The sequence below is a fragment of the Bufo bufo genome, chromosome 3 (genome assembly GCF_905171765.1).
Source record: "Bufo bufo chromosome 3, aBufBuf1.1, whole genome shotgun sequence".
NCBI lineage: Eukaryota > Metazoa > Chordata > Amphibia > Anura > Bufonidae > Bufo > Bufo bufo.
This window is the reverse complement of record NC_053391.1, coordinates 276,381,808-276,403,757: the sequence shown is the minus strand read 5'-3', so window position 1 is coordinate 276,403,757 and position 21,950 is coordinate 276,381,808. Positions and strand designations below refer to the sequence as shown.

The 21,950-nt window shown below is 44.8% G+C and overlaps 1 protein-coding gene across 1 annotated transcript in view; it reads left to right on the top strand.

Annotated features, from left to right (window-relative positions):
- The window catches only part of CACNA1S (calcium voltage-gated channel subunit alpha1 S), a 1,092,054-nt gene that overhangs the window by 391,226 nt on the left and 678,878 nt on the right, over nucleotides 1-21,950 (top strand). Inside the window, 2 exon segments of the mRNA XM_040424151.1 lie at nucleotides 4,012-4,105; nucleotides 5,273-5,342. Coding sequence (XP_040280085.1) covers nucleotides 4,012-4,105; nucleotides 5,273-5,342 — 164 coding nt within the window.

Genomic DNA, 21,950 nt, shown 5'->3' with positions numbered 1-21,950 from the left:
TTTAAGCTAGGGGAGCAGAGGTGGTTATCCAGAATGTTGGGGCTAAAGTTGGATTTAAGAGGGGCATACAACTTGGTCAGGGTCAGAGAAGAGGACGAATGGAAGACTGCCTTCAATACCCCTGAGGGCCATTTTGAGAATTTGGTTATGCCTTTTGGTTTGATGAATGCTCCAGCCGTCTTCCAACATTTTGTGAACAGCATTTTTTATCATTTAATGGGGAAATTTGTACTAGTGTATCTAGATTACATTTTGAATTTTTCTCCTGATTTCAAAACTCATAGGGACCACCTACGTCAGGTCTTGCTCATTCTGCGGGAGAATAAATTGTACGCTAAACTGGAAAAATGTGTGTTTGCGGTCCCAGAAATTCAATTTCTGGGTTTTCTTCTCTCCACTTCTGGTTTTCGCATGGACCCCGAGAAAGTCTGCGCTGTGCTTGATTGGGAGCTTCCTGAGAATCAGAAGGCGCTGATGCGCTTTTTGGGTTTTGCCAATTATTACAGGAAGTTCATTTTGAATTATTCCTCTGTTGTTAAGCCACTCACTGATATGACTAAAATGGGGGTAGATTTTTCCTCCTGGTCAGTAGATGCGCGTAAGGCCTTTCTAGTATTAAAGAAAGTTTGCTTCCGCTCCCATCTTGGTACAACCTGATATCTCTCTGCCCTTCATTGTTGAGGGTGGACGCTTTCTGAGGTGAGTGTGGGTGCGGTCTTGTCTCAGGGTCCCTCTCCTGCCAAATGGCGACTGTGTGCCTTTTTCCACGAAGAAACTCTCCTCCGCAGAGAGAAATTACGATGTGGGGAGATAGGGAGTTGTTGCCATCAAGTTAGCTTTTGAGGAATGGCGCCATTGGCTAGAGGGAGCCAGACTCCCTATTACCGTGTTTACCGACCAAAGAATCTGGCCTACTTGGAGTCAGCTAAGCGTCTAAACCCCGCGACAGGCAAGATGGTCTTTGTTCTTTTCAAGGTTTAATTTTGTTGTCACGTTCGCCCTGGGGTTAAGAAATGTGAAGGCGGATGCCCTGTCACGTTGTTTTCCGGGAGGGGGGAACTTTGAAGACCCGAGTACCATTTTGGCTGAAGGGGTGGTTGTCTCTGCTCTTTATCCTGAATTGGAGGCAGAGGTTCAGGCAGCGGCTCCTGATCCTTGTCCTCCTGGGAGGTTGTTTGTGCCTCTCGCTTTACGACACAAGGTTTTTAAGGAGCACCACGATACTGTCCTTGCTGGACACCCGGGGGGGTAGAGCCACAGTGGATCTCATTGCTCAGAGATTCTGGTGGTCGGCTCTTTGTAAATTGGTTGAGGGTTTTGTGGCAGCCTGCAAGACCTGCGCTCGTGCCAATGTCCCTCATTCACGGCCATCAGGTCCTCTCCTCCCGTTACCCATTCCTTCCCGTCCTTGGACACATCTGTCCATGGACTTCATTACGGACCTGCCTCATTCCTCGGGGAAGACTGTGATTCTGGTGGTGGTGGACCGTTTTAGCAAAATGGCACATTTCATTCCTTTTCCTGGGTTGCCCAATGCTAAAACGCTGGCGCAAGCATTTATTGATCACATTGTCAAATTGCATGGTATTCCTTCAGACATAGTCTCTGATAGGGGCACGCAGTTTGTTTCCAGATTCTGGAAGGCTTTCTGTTCTCGCTTGGGGGTTCGGTTGTCATTCTCTTCTGCTTTCCACCCGCAGTCGAATGGCCAGACAGGTGGAAAGCAGTCGAATGGCCAGACAGAGCGTGTCAATCAGAATCTGGAGACATATCTGCACTGTTTTGTGGCGGAGAATCAGGAGGATTGGTGTTCTTTTTTGTCCCTTGCTGAGTTTGCTTTAAATAACAGTCGCCAGGAGTCCTCTGATAAGTCACCATTTTTTGGTGCATATGGGTTTCATCCGCAGTTTGGGACATTCTCTGGAAGGGGGTCTTCTGGTTTACCTGATGAGGAAGATTCTCCTCGTCCTTTGTCATCTATTTGGCAAAAGATTCAGGATAATTTAAAGAGCATGAGTGAGAGATATAAGCGAGTGGCGGATTAAGACTGTGCCTGGTCCGGACCTGAATGTTGGTGATCTGGTGTGGTTGTCTACTAGAATATCAAATTGAAAGTTTCCCTCCTGGAAGTTGGGGTCCTAAGTTTATTGGGCCTTACATAAGTCTTGTCCGTCATCAATCCCGTTGCCTTCCGTCTTGATCTTCTCTCAGACTTGGGGGGAAGAATCCATAATGTTTTTCACAAGTCCCCTATTAAAACCTTATGTCCAACCCACTGTACCCACTGGCCTCGTCCTCCGATTGTGGTTGATGGTAATCAACCAGATCTCTAGGATTGTTGGATTCTCGTATTATCCGCGGTTCTCTCCAGTACCTCGTTCATTGGGAGGGTTATGGTCCAGAGGAGAGGATGTGGGTCCCAGTGGCGACATTAAGGCCACTCGTCTTATCAGGGCGTTCCTTAGTTCCCATCCTGAGAAGGTGGGCTCTGAGTGTCCGGAGTCCACTCGTAGAGGGAGGGGTACTGTCACCGCCAGATCTCTGAGAAGTTCTGACAGACGTTCTTCAGTACCTCCTGCATGATGTTCTTTTGTTTTGGTTTTCGCTTTGACATCTCTTCTCCCTCTCCAGCTGTCATCTATTAGCAGTGATTGCCTCCCTTTATATCCCCTCCCATACTGCCTCACTTTGCGTTTATACTACTTCCTGGATTGTGCTCACTGCTAGAAGTTGCAACTGCTGGTTCCTCAGATAAGTCTATTCCTTTATTTGTGTTTTCCTGTTAGCTTGATTCTAGGTGACCCTGACTCCCTCCGTATTGAGTGCAGGGTGCCTGTGGTCGTGTCCCCTCACTATTATAGGGTTTTCAGGTGTCACTCAGTCTAGGTACGTGGACATGCAATTTTCTATCATAGAGATCTTTGCATGGGCTGAGCAGTCAGGGAGAGCTCTAGGGCTTTTATAGGGCTCACCCTTTTGTTCCTTAGTTTGGGATCAAGTCAGTCGGATCTTTATTTGTTACTTCTTGTTTTCTGCAACACCATCCGTGACAAGGAGAGCGACTAAACTGATAAGGAGCATGGAGGGTCTTAGTTATAAAAAAAATATATAATAATTAAATTTATTTAGTCTTGGGAAGAGATGTGTAAGGGGGAGATGATTAACCTATACAAATATATAAATGGGCCATACAAAAAATACAGTGAAAAACTGTTCCATGTAAAATGCCCTTAAAAGACAAGGAGGCACTGCCTTCTACTGGAGAAGGAAAAGTTCAGTCTCCAGAAGCATTGAATCTGTGGAATAGACTTCCTCAGAACGTGGTCACAGCAGGAACAGTGGACAGTTTTAAAAAGGGTTTTGATGAATTCTTAAAAGTAAACAACATTAATGCTTATGAAAATGTGTAGAAATCTTAGTTTCATTTCCTTTTGGGATTCGCGTCCCCACTTGTCCCTTGGTTGAACTTGATGGACTTATGTATTTTTTCAACTGTATTAACTATATAACTCCACTGCAGGGGAACCAGCAGGCTGCTACCTCCTTGAAGTAGTTTGTTAAATATAGTATACAGATGATGCAGGGGGGGTTAAGAGACACTGGTGTGAAACATTGAGTGGTCAGGCAAAACCATAGTCAGGGACAAGTCAAGGTCAAGCCAGGCAGATTTCATGTAGTTCGAAGTAAGTCTGAGGATCAGGGAAGGCAGCTCATGGTATGTACGGAGGTCAGACAGCGACCCATTGGGACCCGTTGATGGTTACGCAACTGTGTCCACAGGGAGGAATGATTGAGGATGTGGTGGACACGGACTACCAGTGTAACAGGTGTTACCTAGCCTTGTTTAGATTGCTAGCAGTTGTTTGGCTCCAGCTGTACTTGCTATTTGAAACGGTGACAAGTACAGGTATAATCTGCATGCCGATCCCTTTGTCAGCCTGCACCGTGGACAGGCCCCCCGGGTGGTATCTATTCTTCTTTGTAATAATAATAAGCTATATTTTGTTTTAGATCACAGCCAGATAAGTCTGAAGAAGAAAAGCTGTTATTAGCGAAGAAATTAGAACAAAAAGCCAAGGGGGATGGAATACCAACAACAGCTAAGGTAAATAAATATTTTCAGGATTTCCTCCAGTTTAAAAACAAAAAGTCAAGTATCACATAAGCAAGTAATATGCAGGGCCACACCTGCATCTTGAACATCTTGTCTCAGGCACCAGCATACAGCTTCATGGTGCGGGTCCATTTATCAAACAGAAATATGCCCAAATTAGGCCTCTTTCACACTTGCGTTGTCCGGATCCGGCGTGTACTCCACTTGCCGGAATTACACGCCGGATCCGGAAAAACGCAAGTGTACTGAAAGCATTTGAAGACGGATCCGTCTTCAAAATGCGTTCAGTGTTACTATGGCAGCCAGGACGCTATTAAAGTCCTGGTTGCCATAGTAGGAGCGGGGGAGCAGTATACTTACAGTCCGTGCGGCTCCCGGGGCGCTCCAGAGTGACGTCAGAGCGCCCCATGCGCATGGATGACGTGATCCATACGACACGTCATCCATGAGCGTGGGGCGCCCTGACGTCACTCTGGAGCGCCCGGGGAGCCACACGGACGGTAAGTATACTGCTCCCCCGCTCCTCGCTCCACTTTACAATGGCTGTCAGGACTTTAGCGTCCCGGCAGCCATGGTAACCATTCAGAAAAAGCTAAACGTCGGATGCGGCAATGCGCCGAAACGACGTTTAGCTTAAGGCCGGATCCGGATCAATGCCTTTCAATGGGCATTAATTCCGGATCCGGCCTTGCGGCAAGTCTTCAGGATTTTTGGCCGGAGCAAAAAGCGCAGCATGCTGCTGTATTTTCTCCGGCCAAAAAACGTTCCGTTCCGGAACTGAAGACATCCTGATGCATCCTGAACGGATTTCACTCCATTCAGAATGCATTAGGATAAAACTGATCAGGATTCTTCCGGCATAGAGCCCCGACGACGGAACTCTATGCCGGAAGAAAAGAACGCAGGTGTGAAAGAGCCCTTAGGTGTAATTCAGGTGAAGATTTCAGCACAAAGGGCCTTTCATTTCAGAACCCTGAACAGGTGAATTTTCTGTAGCATGTCTAGTAGATTAAATTATTCAATAGAGTCTTTCTTTCTGACTGACTCCCTTACATAAGTAAATAAACCAACATACACTATTACATTTTTTATGGTTTAATTTGCATTGAATAACTTATGTTGTCATGCTAAAGGTGTTCCTTACCCATTTGTTTGCAGCTAAAGATAGATGAATTTGAATCAAATGTAAATGAAATCAAGGATCCTTATCCTTCTGCAGACTTTCCAGGTAAGACATTTTCTTAAATACATTTTCTAGAAAGTCTTAAAAACAATTCTATTGCAAATGTGAAGGCATGAAAAACTATAAACTTTGTGAAATATCATCATAAAATTTACCTAAATACTAGTTACGAAAGAATGATTTTACAGTTCAGCTTAATTAAATGGTTTTATGCCTTTACTAAAGAAGAATTTTGTGATCTGTCAATAGGACTCCATGTAAAACCTGATCAGATGCTATCTGGACTGCCACCCATCTCAAATATAATTTTGACTTGATATAAACCGTGATGTGTAGAGTGGGGAAGGGACCACTTTTGAAAAAAATGTCTGGGCACACTGTCGTGAATTGTTGCCTATCAAAGATTTTGCAAAAATGTTGTAATATTGCATTGAATTTATATTATGAGTAGAGTTGAGCGGACACCTGGATGTTCGGGTTCGACGGGTTCGACTGAACTTAGGAAAAAAGTTTGAGTTCGGACCCGAACTCGAACCGAACTTAACCCCGAAACCGATCCCCATTGAAGTCAATGGGGACCCGAACTTTTGAGCACTAAAATGGCTGTAAAAATGTCATGGAAAGGGCTAGAGGGCTGCAAATGGCGTCAAAATATGGTTAAGAGCATGGCAAGTGCTCTGCAAACAAATGTGGATAGGGAAATGACTTAAAATAACATAAAATACGTAAAAATAAAAAATAATAATCTTGATCAGGTCCATATGGAGAAGGAGGTTGAGGAGGCGGTGGATGTGGCGGTGTAGGTGGAAGTGGCGGTGGAGGAGGAGGAGGTAGCCTACACTGCTTTTTGGTTTTAAATTTATTTATATTTTTTAAATTAGGGTACACCCCAAAACATTGGGAAATATAACCCTCCAGTCGTGCTAAACACACGTTCAGACAATACACTGGCTGCAGGGCAGGCCAGCACCTCCAAGGCGTAAAGGGCAAGCTCAGGCCATGTGCCCAATTTGGAGACCCAGAAGTTGCAGGGGTTGACCCCTGTCAGTCAGTTCGTGTAGGCGTGTGCATACTTACTGCCTCACCCACCATGTTGCACGTCCCCGTGATGTTCACGATCCAATTTGATATCTGCTCTATCAACTTTCGATGTTCTTTTATGCGCCTACCATGGTGATTACGGGTGGTGGGGAATCAGGGTTCCAGGCCGGAGAGGGAGCGTGAGAAAAAGAGACCAAATTTAAGGGAGATAAATTTATTTAAAAAAATTGAGATCAAAAAGAAATGTGGGAAAAGTTATTGAGGCGAAAAAGTGGGACAAATTACAGAAGCCCAAATGTGGGCCAAAAGTGTCAAGCGGAATTGTGGGAAAAGCTATTGAGGCGCAAATGTTGGCCAAAAGAGTATAGCGGAAATGTGGGACAAAGTATTGAAGCTTAAATGTGGTACAACTTGCTTAAGTTTAAGCATTGAATCAAAGGAGGTGGCGCGCATCAATTAAAGAAGCATTTCAGAAATTTTATTCCCTGTCACCTATGCAGAGCAGGGGTTTATTCATGTCTAAATTTGTATAATGTCAACCCAAGAATGTAACAGAAAAATTTCAGAAATTAATTAACCTGTCTACTTGGGTTGTACTGAAGCTGTTAGGATGTACGGTAATATTAGGAGTGAGGGGGCATGTTTAATCACTTAATTGAATAAGACATTTTATATTTGTATACTGGAGTGGCGGGGGGGGGGGGGCTGTGGATGACAGTTTTATGGGGAACATCCGTGGATGTCACTGTTATGGGCTTGGGGGTCTGTGGATGGCACTGTTATGGGCTGGGGGGTCTGTGGATGTCACTGTTATGGGGTGGGGGGTCTGTGGATGGCACTGCTATGGGCTGGGGGGGTCTGTGGATGGCACTGTTATGGGGTGGGGGGTCTGTGGATGGCACATATATAACAGTGCCACCCACAGATCCCCCAAAACAGTGCCATCCACAGATCCCCCTGTAACAGTGCCAGCCACAGGTCCCCCCTGTAATAGTGCCAGCCACAGATCCCCCCCATAATAGTGTCCATCACAGATCCCCCCATAACAGTGTCCGTCATCCACAGATCCCCCCATAACAGTGTCAGTCATCCACAGATCCCCCCATAACAGTGTCAGTCATCCACAGATCCCCCCATAACAGTGTCCGTCATCCACAGATCCCCCATAACAGTGTGTCATCCACAGATCCCCCCCATAACAGTGCGTCATCCACAGATCCCCCCATAACAGTGTTCTTCACAGATCCCCCTATAACAGTGCCATCCACAGATCCCCAGTAATAGTGCCATCCACAGACCACCATTAGTTGGAAGCACACCTTTTGGTTAAAAAATTATGGGCTGGTGCGTCTTATAGGGTGAAAAATATGGTACATCACACCCAAATATTAGTGAATTTCACCATAAAATGTAAGAGACAATTTTTTTTTATTGTTTAACCCGTCTACTAAGTATAGCAGTGGTACTTCACACCCAAAAATTGTTGAATTTCACCAGAAAATGTAACTGACAAATATATATATTTTTTTTTAACCGGCCTACTAGGTATAGCAGTGGTACTATACACCCAAAAATTGGTGAATTTCACCAGAAAATGTTAATGACAATTTTTTTTTTTCAACTGTCATACTAGGTATAGCAAATTTGTGAATTTCACCCTAAAATGTTAATGATAATTTTTTATTTTAGCAGTGGTACATCACACCCAAAAATTAGTGAATTTCACCATTCACTAATTCACCATTTTATTGTTTAACCTGTCTACTAGGTATAGCAGTGGAACTTCACACCCAAAAATTGTTGAATTTCAACTGCAAATGTAACTGACAAATATATTTTGTCTGTTAACTGGCCTGTGGATGGCACCAAAAATTGGTGAATTTCACCCGAAAATGTTAATAACAATTTATTTTATTTTTTTAACCGGCCTACTAGGTATAGCAGTGGTACTATACACCCAAAAATTGGTGAATTTCACCCGAAAATGTAAATGACAAAGTAGTGAAATGATATAAAATAAAACACGTACAAAAAAAAAATTGATTTATGAGGTGGAGTTCCATATGGAGTAGGAGTTTGAGGAGGCGGTGGACGTAGCAGAGTAGGTGGAAGCGGCGGTGGAGGAGGACGAGATAGCCAACACAGGTTTTTGGTTTTAATTAAAATTTTTTCAAATAAGGTACACTCCAATAGAGTGTGAAATATCCAAAATACAAACATGAGCAATTGCACTGCAGTATAACAATGGCTGGTTAGTGCCGGTATACATGTCTATTCTGTACAAGGTACAGACAAGTCCTGAGCAGTGGCGTAGGGATCGCCATAGCAACCATAGCAGTGGCTATGGGGCCCTACGCCACTAGGGGGCCCGTCCGACCGCATTCATTTATTTATTTATTTTTATTGACACTACACACAGGCAGCCAGGAGGTGGCGTAACTACCGGGGAAGCAGCTGCTTCGGGGCCCGACAGTTTATTTTCAAGTTAGTTAAATATCGATGTCTTACTGTTCAGGGCCCCTTCACAGCAGCGGTCTTAATGTTCAGGCCCCCTCGCTAATGTGCTCTAATCTTACTGTATTCTAAAGTCTCCCGATGTGTCTGGGATTCGAACCCACAACCTCCAATGTATCACTGTATCAGAGGCAAAGCATTAACCCTCACAGCCATAAAGGAGGCATTGCACCTGATTGAAAAAATCCCAGCACACTCAGCTCTGCTATATCTCTATATATGAGCAGCTGTCATGTGTATAGATGTACACTTAGCCAGCTATAACAGTAGAAGTCTCATAATTTTTCAGTCAGCAGCAAGGCAGCTGTAATGGTCTTGAGGTTAGATGCTCTGCCTCTGATACAGAAGGTCGTGGGTTCGAATCCCAGCAGAAACATTTTCTGAAATACAAGCAGTGACTCCATATATAGACATACAGGGAGGGACACAGGAAGAGGCTGCATCGCATCGCTGACATGGAGGTAAGTAGAAGTGTTTATTTAATTTTTTTTAATACCCGACTGTTACTGCCATGGGGGTAGCGGGGGGCACTTGATACTGGCACATGGGGGGAGGGGGGTTGGCACCTGACCTGATACTGGCACCTGGGGGGGGGGGTTGGCACCTGATACTGGCACATGGGGGGGGGGGGGAGAGGCACCTGATACTGTGGATGGCACTGTTTAGGGGAGGGGAATCTGTGGACGGCACTGTTTAGGGGAGGGGAATCTGTGGACGGCACTGTTTAGGGGAGGGTGATCTGTGGATGGCACTATTTAGGGGAGAGGGATCTGTGTATGGCACTATTTAGGGGAGGGGGATCTGTGTATGGCACTATTTAGGGGAGAGGGATCTGTGGATGGCACTATTTAGGGGAGGGGGATCTGTGGATGGCACTATTTAGGGGAGGGGGATCTGTGTATGGCACTATTTAGGGGAGGGGGATCTGTGGATGGCACTATTTAGGGGAGGGGGGATCTGTGGATGGCACTATTTAGGGGAGAGGGATCTGTGGATGGCACTATTTAGGGGAGAGGGATCTGTGGATGGCACTATTTAGGGGAGAGGGATCTGTGGATGGCACTATTTAGGGGAGGGGGGATCTGTGGATGGCACTATTTAGGGGAGGGGGGATCTGTTGATGGCACTATTTAGGGGAGGGGGGATCTGTGGATGGCACTATTTAGGGGAGGGGGGATCTGTTGATGGCACTATTTAGGGGAGGGGGATCTGTGTATGGCACTATTTAGGGGAGAGGGATCTGTGGATGGCACTATTTAGGGGAGGGGGGATCTGTGGATGGCACTATTTAGGGGAGAGGGATCTGTGGATGGCACTATTTAGGGGAGGGGGATCTGTGGATGGCACTATTTAGGGGAGGGGGATCTGTGGATGGCACTATTTAGGGGAGGGGGGATCTGTGTATGGCACTATTTAGGGAAGGGGGATCTGTGGATGGCATTATTTAGGGGAGAGGGATCTGTGGATGGCACTGTTTAGGGGAGGGGGGATCTGTGGATGGCACTATTTAGGGGAGAGGGATCTGTGGATGGCACTATTTAGGGGAGGGGGATCTGTGGATGGCACTATTTAGGGGAGAGGGATCTGTGGATGGCACTATTTAGGGGAGGGGGATCTGTGGATGGCACTATTTAGGGGAGGGGGGATCTGTTGATGGCACTATTTAGGGGAGGGGGATCTGTGTATGGCACTATTTAGGGGAGGGGGATCTGTGGATGGCACTATTTAGGGGAGGGGGGATCTGTGGATGGCACTATTTAGGGGAGGGGGATCTGTGGATGGCACTATTTAGGGGAGGGGGGATCTGTGGATGGCACTATTTAGGGGAGGGGGATCTGTGGATGGCACTATTTAGGGGAGAGGGATCTGTGGATGGCACTATTTAGGGGAGGGGGATCTGTGGATGGCACTATTTAGGGGAGGGGGGATCTGTGGATGGCACTATTTAGGGGAGGGGGGATCTGTGGATGGCACTATTTAGGGGAGAGGGATCTGTGGATCGCACTATTTAGGGGAGGGGGATCTGTGGATGGCACTATTTAGGGGAGGGGGGATCTGTGGATGGCACTATTTAGGGGAGGGGGGATCTGTTGATGGCACTATTTAGGGGAGGGGGATCTGTGGATGGCACAGAGGGGGGGGGGGGCATAATTTTTTTTTGCTATGGGGCCCATGCATTTCTAGCTACGCCCCTGGTCCTGAGGGATCCATGCCTGGTTAATTTTAATGAACGTGAGCTTGTCCACATTAGCTGTGGACAGGCGGCTGCGCTTGTCTGTGATGACGCCCCCTGCCAAGCTAAACACACGTTCAGATAATACACTGGCTGCAGGGCAGGCCAGCACCTCCAAGGCGTAAAGGGCAAGCTCAGGCCATGTGCCCAATTTGGAGACCCAGAAGTTGAATGGGGCAGACACGTCATTCAGTACGTGTAGGCGTGTGCACACATACTGCTCCACCATGTTGGTAAAATGCTGCCTCCTGCTAAGACGTTCCAAATCAGCTGGAGGTGCTGGTTGTTGTGGCGTGCTGACAAAGCCTTTCCACATTTCGGCCATGCTAACCCTGCCTTCTGAGGTGCTGGCGGTGACCCAGCTGAGTTGGCGACCTCTTCCTCGTCCTCTGCCTTCGCCTTGTGCTTCCACTATGCCCCCACTGTCAGGTGGGAATGCCACCAGCAGCACGTCTACCAGCGTGCGATTGTACTCGCGCATCTTACAATCACGCTCCAGTGAGGGAATTAAGGACGGTACGCTGTCCTTGTAACGGGGATCCAGCAGCGTGGCCACCCAGTATTTAGTACAAGTTAGAATGTGGGCAACTTAGCAGTCATTGCGGAGACACTGCATCATGTAATCGCTCATGTGTGCCAGGCTGCCCAGAGGCAACGAAAAGCTGTCCTCTGTGGGAGGTGTATTGTCTGTGTCCTCTGTATCCCCCATCCACGCACCAGTGATGGCCATGAGCTGGTCTGGGTGCTACCCTGCTGTGAACATGGTTCCTCCTCCTCCATCTCCTCCTCCTCCACCTCGTCATCCTCCAGAACTGTGCCCTGGCTGGACAATTGTGTACCTTGGGTTTGTTGGTGCAGGAACCCACTTGGGAATGACTGGCCGGAAACCCTACGAAATGATCCCTCTTCCTCCTCCTCCTCCTGTGCCACATCCTCTTCCATCATCGCCAGGAGTGTTTTTTCAAGGAGGCATAGAAGTGGGATAGTAACGCTGAGAACGGTGTTATCGTAGGAGGAGGAAGCAACAGGAGGCAAACTGAAGCGCCCTGCAATCCTCGGTGGTGGAAGGACATGCGCCAAACTGCTATCCGCCTCTGGCCCAGCTGCCACTGCATTTACCCAGTGTGCTGTTATGGAGATATAACGGCCCTGACCATGCTTACTGGTCCACTTATCCGTAGTCAGGTGCACCTTGCCACAGATGGCATTGCGCAGTGCACACCTGATTTTGTCCCCTACTTGGTTGTGCAGGGAAGGGATGGCTCGCCTTGAAAAGTAGTGGCAGCTGGGCACGACGTACTGTGGGACAGCCACCGCCATAAGGCCTTTAAAATCATCCATCTCAATCAGACGGAATGACAGCATTTCAAATGCCAGTAATTTAGAAATGCTGGCATTCAGGTCTAGGGATCGCTGGTGGGTAGGGGGGTACTTCCTCTTCCTCTCCAGAGTTGGGATATGGAGAGCTGAACGCTTGCGTGGGACATTGTGGAGATGCTTGGTGACCCAGGTGTTAGTGTTGCTGGCAGATCCTCTGTTTGTGGGGTGCCAGGTGGCACTGTCACTCCAGAGGTGGATGAAGAGGCCGCGACTGCAGCAGAAAAGAAAGCAGGGGGAGCCAGAGACCTTTCTTGGTTTTTGAGGTGTCTACTCCACTGCAGCTCGTGCTTTGCACTTAAATGCCTGGTCATGCAGGTTGTGCTCAGGTAGAGAACGTTTACTGCCTCGCTTCAGGCTCTGATTTTACAGCGTGCAAACCACTCATGTCTTGTCGTCAGCACATTGTCTGAAGAACTGCCATGCCAGGGAACTCCTTGGAGCTGCCTTTGGTGTGCATGGTCCCTTACTGCGGTGGGCAGTAGCAGGCGTACTGTCTAGGGGACGGCCGCTCCGCTTTTGCACCCTGCTCCCTCTTCTGCTGTGCTGGTGGCTCTGTGCGACCACCGCCTCTTCCTCCGAACTACATCGGATACTCGCATGACCTTGATTCCATGTGGGGTCGAGGACTTCATCGTCCTCCACATCATCTTCCACCCAGTCTTCACCCCTGACTTCCTTGTCGGTCTGCACACTTTCGAAAGCCCCAGCAGTTGGCACCTATGTTTCGTCATCATCCGAGACGTGCTGCGATGGTCCTCCCATGTACTCATCTTGAAAAATAAGTGGTTGGGCATCGGTGCACTCAATATCTTCCACTTCTGGGGGATGGCTAGGTGGATGGCCCTGGGAAACCCTGCTCAGTCATCAAAATGCAGAAGAGACTGCTGCATGACTTGGGGCTCAGACTGCTTGGCTGATTTGCAAGGGCGTGAGGTGAAAGACTGATGGACATCTGCTGCAGGTGCCAACTGTGGTCTTTCAGAAGGAGACTGGGTGGGAGACAATGTGAAGGAACTGGATCCACTGTCAGCAACCCAATCGACTATCTCCTGTACTTGTTCAGGCCTCACCATTCATAGAGCAGCATTAGGCCTGACCAAATACCGCTGCAGGTTTTGTCGCCTACTCGCACCTGAGGAAGGGGTTTCACTTGTGCGTGTAGCTGGCACAGATCGACCACGTCCTCTCCCTGCAACAGGAGCTCCGCCAGCAGCACCACGACTTGGGCCACGTCCCTTATTTGATACTCTCCTCATATTTTTTGAATATAGGATCTTGCCCTAAATGGGTGTTTAATTAATAGTAGAAAAGAACGACAGTATGTAAAGGGTGTATCTCATACGGCCTGAACCAGACTAGGCCTCAATTAAAGATTTCTTTGCACAAAATGTCTGTATTTGAAATGGCTGTATTTCAAATGCTTAATTCAAACCCCTGTATGTAGAGGTGGTATCTCAGAGGGCCTGAACCTCTGTAGGCCTGAAGTAAATATATCTTTGCACAAAATGGCTGTATTTCAAATGCCTAATTCAAACCCCTGTATGTATAGGGGGGATCACACACACCCTGAACAAGTGTAGGCCTGCAGTAAATATATATTTGCACAAAAAGGCTGTATTTCAAATGGCTGTATTTCAAATGCCTAATTCAAACCCCTGTATGTAGAGGTGGTATCTCAGCGGGCCTGAACCTCTGTAGGCCTGAAGTAAATATATCTTTGCACAAAATGGCTGTATTTCAAATGGCTGTATTTCAAATGCCTAATTCAAACCCCTGTATGGAGAGGTGGTATCTCAGAGGGCCTGAACCTCTGTAGGCCTGAAGTAAATATATCTTTGCACAAAATGGCTGTATTTCAAATGCCTAATTCAAACCCCTGTATGTATAGGGGGGATCACAAACGCCCTGAACCAGTGCAGTCCTGCAGTAAATATATCTTTTCACAAAATGGCTGTATTTGAAATGGCTGTATTAAAAATTTGTTTGTTTAAAAACTGAATTTGACAGCAGTATATAAGCCTGTAATTTCACACGTGCAAGGCCTGAAAATAGTGTTTTTTGTCAAAAGAGTGTGTTTTTCAAACCCCAGAAAATGATGGGTGTATTTCTACTTTAAACTACACACTGACTAATACAGATGTTGTAGATTGCCAAAAAAGTCTTTTTTTGCTAACAGAATATGAAAGCTGTATATATTAAACTTGAATTTAACACTTGCAGATCTGGAAAATACTGTTTTTTTTGGGGGGGAAAGTGTGTTTTTCAAACCCCAGAAAATGATGGGTGTATTTCTACCTTAAATTGCACACTGACTAATACAGATGTTGTAGTTTGCCCCCAAAAAATGGTGATTTGCAATGTCCCAAAAGCTCAGATGCAGTGCTAGTGCACTGAGCATGCATAAAATGTCTGCCGCCGCCACCTACCTAACTAACAGAATTCTAAAAGTTAGTATTTTTTGGTCAGGGCAGGGCAAAACGAGCTCAGGGCAGGGCAAAACGATAGTGCCCTGCACCCACACAACTATTTGCCTGTAGATCGCTGAGTTAGATTCTCTCCTATGCTTTTCCTGAAATCACAAGTCCAGCAGCATCCTCTCCCTACACTTGTAACAGCAGAGTGACGTGCAGCGCTACGTGACTCAAGCTTATATAGAGGCTGGGTCACATGTTGCTCCGGCCAATCACAGCCATGCCATTAGTATGGCCACTTGGGGCAAATAGTATGACGCTTGTTGATTGGCTGCTGTACAGCCTTTCAAAAAGCGCCAAGAAAGTGCCGAACACCGAACCCGAACTTTTACTGAAATGTTCGGGTTCGGGTCCGGGGTCCCAAAATCCTAAAGTTCGGTACGAAGCCGAACTTTACAGGTCGGGTTCGCTCAACCCTAATTATGAGATACTGCAAAAAGTAAGCAATTTTGAAATTGTCTTGGTCAAAGGGGTTGTCCGGGTTCAGAGCTGAACCCGGACAAACCTCCATTTTTACCCAGGCAGCCCCCCTGACTAAAGCATCGGAGCAGTTCATGCCCTGCGCAATTTAGTCTCTTTTGTTTACAACACACCGCCCAGCAGTGTGTTCAGTGACATCATTGGCTCTGATGGGCGGGCTTTAGCGCTGCCCTAGCCGTTTTCCTGGCTAGAGCAGTGCTAAAGCCCGCCCATCAGTGCCGGTGACGTCACTGGGTTCCCTTAGCAGCCGGAATAAGAGGCTTCAGCTAGCCTGAAGAGACCCGGTACGTCACCGAGTATAAGAAAACAGTCACTTCCGGCTAATAATTTCCTATATGAAAACGGGGCTTCAGAAATATGTGGCAAAGGTAGGACACGCATGTATGTAATATGTATGTCACTTTAGTACTATTATACCAATGTCCCAAATCCTGGACAACCCCTTTAAAAAGTATCACATATGATTGTAGTACCAAATGGTCATAAATACAAATTGTTTGTAAACTGTAACCATGGAGTCACACAATTAGCCCCTTTCCTGACCAAGCAATGTTTTTGTTTTTTTGTTTTTTTTACTGCATACTGTATATTCTCGGAGCCATAACTTTTTTAGTTTTCCATTCACAAGAGGGCTTGTTTTTTGCAGGACAAGTTCCACTTTCAAATGGCATTTAATATTTCATATGATGTAGCGGTAAGCTGTAAAAAATTTAATGGAATTGAAATTTAAAAAAAAATTCAATTCCACCACAGTTTTATGGGCTTAATTTTTTAATTGTTCCCTATGCAATAAAACTGCCATATTAAAGGGGTTGTCTCATCATGGACAGTGGGGGCATATCGCTAGGATATGCCCCCATTGTCTTATAGGTGCGGGACCCGCACCTATATCAAGAATGGAGCCCTGCAAGTGAAGGAGGGCGCACTGCGCATGCGCAGCCGCTCCCCATTCATTTTCTATGGGGCCGGCGAAAATAGCCAAGCCCTGTCTCGGCTATTTGCGTCAGCCCCATAGAAATAAATGGGAGTGGGGGCTGCACAAGCACGGTATGCTCCATTTCACCTCTATGGGGAGCCGGCTTGGTGGTGGCTTGACCGGATTCCTCCAACCACCAACTTGCGGGGCTCCGTTCTCGATATAGGTGCGGGCCCCTATTATCTATGATAAGACAACCCATTTAACTTCATTCTCTGGGTCAGCACGATTACAGCAATACCAAATTACAATTACAATTAGGTGTAATTACAACGCCGCTGTCCCATTCACTTAAGTGGGTGGAAGCAGTTGTAGTCACACTCTGTCCTATTTAAGTGAATGGGACATAGGATTGTAAATACACTGCTCCTATGCTGCCATGTTCATGTCGAACAAAACCTAAACAAATAATGGAGCTCGCAAAGTACAAATAAAGAGTATCATATTTTATTAATCACAAAGTATAAAAGACAATGTCATTTTAAAAGGAAAGGTAGCAGAGAGAAACACACCATCCTGGCAGAGCACAGGCTAGATATATTAATATGTTATAAGTTCTTATGTAAGAGATTTTATACGGGTATGTCCCATACATAAATAATGTAGCAGTAATAAATATCAGGTATCCATAATAGTTAACACCAGTCAAAATGCGAAATAACAATAATATTATATCAGGGAGAGAAATAACATGCTCCCCTCTGCATGGAAAAACCTGGGACCTGTTGCATGTAACTTACCCAGAGCGCTGTGCCCACAACCAGGATGGCGCTACCTCGACGCGCTTTTCGGCATCATGTTCATGGCGAGTAGGTATACAGTGAAGGGAGTGCAGAGCTTGTGGGAGCTCTGTGTTCTTTTCAATCAGCTGATCTGCGGAGTGCCAGGAGTTGGACCCTCGCTGATCTGTTATTGATGACCTATCCTGAGGACAGGTCATCTATAAACCAGAAAACCCCTTTAAAAAAAAAGGTTGGGAAATTTTATTTTATTTGCATTGATATATTCTGAGCCCTGTAACTTTTTTATATTTACATTTATATTTTTTATATATATATATATATATATATATATATATATATATATATAAAAATATTTTTGTCTATGGAGCTGTGTGAGGACTCTATGACTTTTTGATCACTTTTTGAAGAGACAAGAAAACAGCGAATAATCCATTTTTGCTCATTTTGATTTTCTTTCCCCGTTACACCATACTTTTTTTTTAATATAAATATTAATTTTTATTTAAACATGATTACATACAACTTATGGACATGATTAAAGAAAAAAAGAAAAAAGTAAATACAGAGACAAAAGACGACGTTGACTAAAGAATCATACAGCAGATAACACATTCACGAGTAATGCATATGCATATACATATTTAACTTAAGGTGCTAGTGCAATAGACATACAACATATATCTAAAAGCATACATGTAAAACATATGTCTCCTTTGTCTTAAAGATCATCAATAAGTTGGCATTCAATTTACAATTTCTTAATATCGAAGTTTAAACCCACTAACCCTATCCCTACCCAACCTTTCCCTATACCACTGATGACCCCGAACTCAAGAAACTCTAGTTCCAACATCGCTAGGTTTTAATCCAATTCTTCTTATTATTAAAGAATATGCCCTCATATATTTTGATTTTATCCATATATTCTTTCCATTCTGCAAATTATGTTTTGTTTTTTTATCCCCAATATTTTGTTATAACAATTTTAGCTAAGACCATCCCTTTAAGCCACAGTGATTGTTCACCTTTGTATCTCGTGGTTTCCGGAAAGATACTAAAAACTGCGAGTTCAATACTAAGGGGGTAATCAAGAGATATACAACTCAGAATCTCCTCAAATATCTTTGACCAATACTCCTGGATATCCGAACATTCCCATAATAGGTGCAGATAGACAAATGCCAAGCAGATAAGGCAGACTATCTATCTTCCCTATCTTTATAAATCCTAGACAGAAATAGTGGAGTGTAATATAGACAATGTATGATCTTAGTTAATATTAATCTGTGTGCTCGCGAAACAGAGGATTTCTTTATGTTACCATATACAGTTGCAAGAAGAAGTATGTGAACCCTTTGGAATGATATGGATTTCTGCACAAATTGGTCATAAAATGTGATCTGATCTTCATCTAAGTCACAACAATAGACAATCACAGTCTGTTTAAACTAATAACACACAAATAATTTAATGTTTTTATTGAACACACCATGTAAATATTCACAGTGCAGGTGGAAAAAGTATGTGAACCCATAGACTAATGACATCTCCAAGAGCTAATTGGAGTAAGGTGTCTGGAGTCCAATCAATGAGATGTGATTGGAGGTGTTGGTTACAGCTGCCCTGCCCTTTAAAAAACACACACTAGTTCTGGGTTTGCTTTTCACAAGAAGCATTGCCTGATGTGAATGATGCCTCACACAAAAGAACTCTCAGAAGACCTACAATTAAGAATTGTTGACTTGCATAAAGCTGGAAAGGGTTATAAAAGTATCTCCAAAAGCCTTGCTGTTCATCAGTCCATGGTAAGACAAATTGTCTATAAATGGAGAAAGTTCAGAACTGCTGCTACTCTCCTTAGGAGTGGCTGTCCTGTAAAGATGACTGCAAGAGCACAGCGCAGACTGCTCAATGAGGTGAAGAAGAATCCTAGAGTGTCAACTAAAGTCTCTGGAATATGCAAACATCCCCATTAGCGAATCTACGATACGTAAAACACTAAACAAGAATGGATTTCATTGGAGGATACCACAGAGCAAGCCACTGCTGTCCAAAAAAAGACATTGCTGCACGTTTACAGTTTGCACAAGAGCAGCAGTACTAGCAAAATATTCTGTGGACAGATGAAACCAAAGTTGAGTTGTTTGGAAGAAACACACAACACTATGTGTGGAGAAAAGAGGCACGCACAACAACATCAAAACCTCATCCCAACTGTGAAGTATGGTGGTGGGGGCATCATGGTTTGGGGCTGCTTTGCTGCGTCAGGGCCTGGACGGATTGCTATCATTGAAGGAAAAATTAATTCCCAAATTTATCAAGACATTTTGCAGGAGAACTTAAAGCCATCTGTCCACCAGCTGAAGTTTAACAGAAGATGGATGTTGCAACAGGACAACAACCCAAAGCATAGAAGTAAATCAACAACAGAATGGCTTAAACAGAAGAAAATACGCCTTCTGGAGTGGCCCAGTCAGAGTCCTGACCTCAACCTGTTTGAGATGCTGTGGCATGACCTCAAGAAAGCGATTCACACCAGACATCCCAAGAATATTGCTGAACTGAAACCGTTCTGTAAAGAGGAATGGTCTAAGAATTACTCCTGCACATCTGATCTGCAACTACAGGAAACGTTTGGTTGAAGTAATTGCGGCTAAAGGAGGTTCAACCAGTTGTTAAATCCAAGGGTTCACATACTTTTTCCACCTGCACTGTGAATGTTTACATGGTGTGTTCAATAAAAACATGGTAACATTTAATTCTTTGTGTGTTATTAGTTTAAGCAGACTGTGATTGTCTATTGTTGTGACTATGAAGATCAGATCACATTTTATGACCAATTTGTGCAGAAATCCATATAATTCCAAAGGGTTCACATACTTTTTATTGCAATTGTATAATGTTCCAAGGTAAGTTAATACTACTGTGTAGTTCCCTTTCCCATTTACTTTCACTCCAAAATGTATTACTTCTCTTGAATTATTTTTTCAAGTTCTTATATATCGTGGAAATAGGATAATTCTTTTGTGATGCATAATATAAAAAATAAACAAGAATTTTTAGTGACTATTAAATACTCCGTATTCTCCGTGTATTTCAGAGCATGGCTCAATTGTACATACCGGAACCTATCAATAAAACCCAGTGTCGTGTCTGGCAATATTTCTTCAAGTGATTTCAACAACCCATGTGAAACAATTTGTGATATATATAAGATTCCCCTCAATTCCCAATATTTAGTATCAGGAATTTTGTTGAAATGTGGTAAAAGTGTATTTCTCCATATAGGAGTAAAAGTAACAGCATGTATCTCCTCTGCAATGTATCTAGTATATTTCCAGTTTTTTTTTTAACATCTTACTAAATATACATCCATTTATTTCTTCCAGTTTAATATCCCGTTCTAAAATGCAAAAGATTTCTTCATGTGGCCCGTCATAGTTCTTAACCTCTTCAGGACACATGACGTACCGGTACGTCATGATGTCCTGGTACTTAAAGACACATGACGTACCGGTACGTCATGTGTTGTTCCAATCACTGCCACCCGGCCGGCTGTGATCGGAACAAGGTGCCTGCTCAAATCATTGAGCAGGCACCTCGGCAAAATGCGCGGGGGGGTCTCGTGACCCCCCATGTCGGCGATAGCAAAAAAAACGCAGGTCAATTCAGACCTGCGGTTTGTTGCGCTTTCAGCCGTTTCTGATCAGAAACTTTATATGCCTAAAATATAGTTTTATTCACCCCCGCACCCCCGAATGATTTTATGGCGGTGGGAGGTGCAGGGGAGGGTTGCGGGCGGTGCGGGAGGCGGGCGGTGCTGCAGGCGGGATCGCGATCCCCCGCCAGCCTCCCCTTGAATAATCGTTGGTGTACAGTGGGTATACCAGGGTGTCAGCACATTGCTGACACCCTGGTATAAACGGCTGACATCTGTGATGCGATGTCAGCCGTTTAACCCTTTCCATACCACGGTCCGTACGGACCGCTGTATGGAAAAGGTTAACAGCTCAGGGAGCTCCCTCCCTCTCCCATCGGGGGGCTGCTGTGCCTTTGCAGCCCCCCGATGGAGAGGGAGAGAGCCCCCAAAGAGCCCCCCTCCTTACCCTTCCCCGTCTGCGCAGTTCTGGCCACTACTGAGCAGACGAGGAAGGTTCCCATGGCAACAGGACGCCGTCTCAGGCATCCTGCTGTCCATGGGGCTGAACAGATCTGTGCTAAAGGCATAGATCTTTTCAGACAAAGTGTAAGTAAAATACAGTAAAGTACACTATATATTGTACTGTACTGTATTATACAGACATCAGACCCACTGGATCTTCAAGAACCGAGTGGGTCTGGGTCCAAAAAATAGTTAAAAAAAGTAAAAAAAAAAAGTAAAAATAAAAAAACACATTTATCACTGATTAAAAATGAAAAAAATTAAAATTTCCTTCACATGTTTGGTATCACCGCGTCCGTAACGACCTGATCTATAAAATGGTCATTTTACTTTACCCGAACGGTGAACGCCATAAAAATAAAAAATAAAAAACTATGATGAAATTGAAATTTTGCCCACCTTACTTCCCAAAAAAGGTAATAAAAGTGATCAAAAAAGTCGTATGTACGCCAAAATTGTAACAATCAAACCGTCATCTCATCCAGCAAAAATCATACCCTACCCAAGATAATCTCCCAAAAACTGAAAAAACTATGGCTCTTAGACTATGGAAACACTAAAACATGATTTTTTTTGTTTCAAAAATGAAATCAGTTTGTAAAACTTACATAAATAAAAAAAGTATACATATTAGGTATCGCTGCGTCCGTATC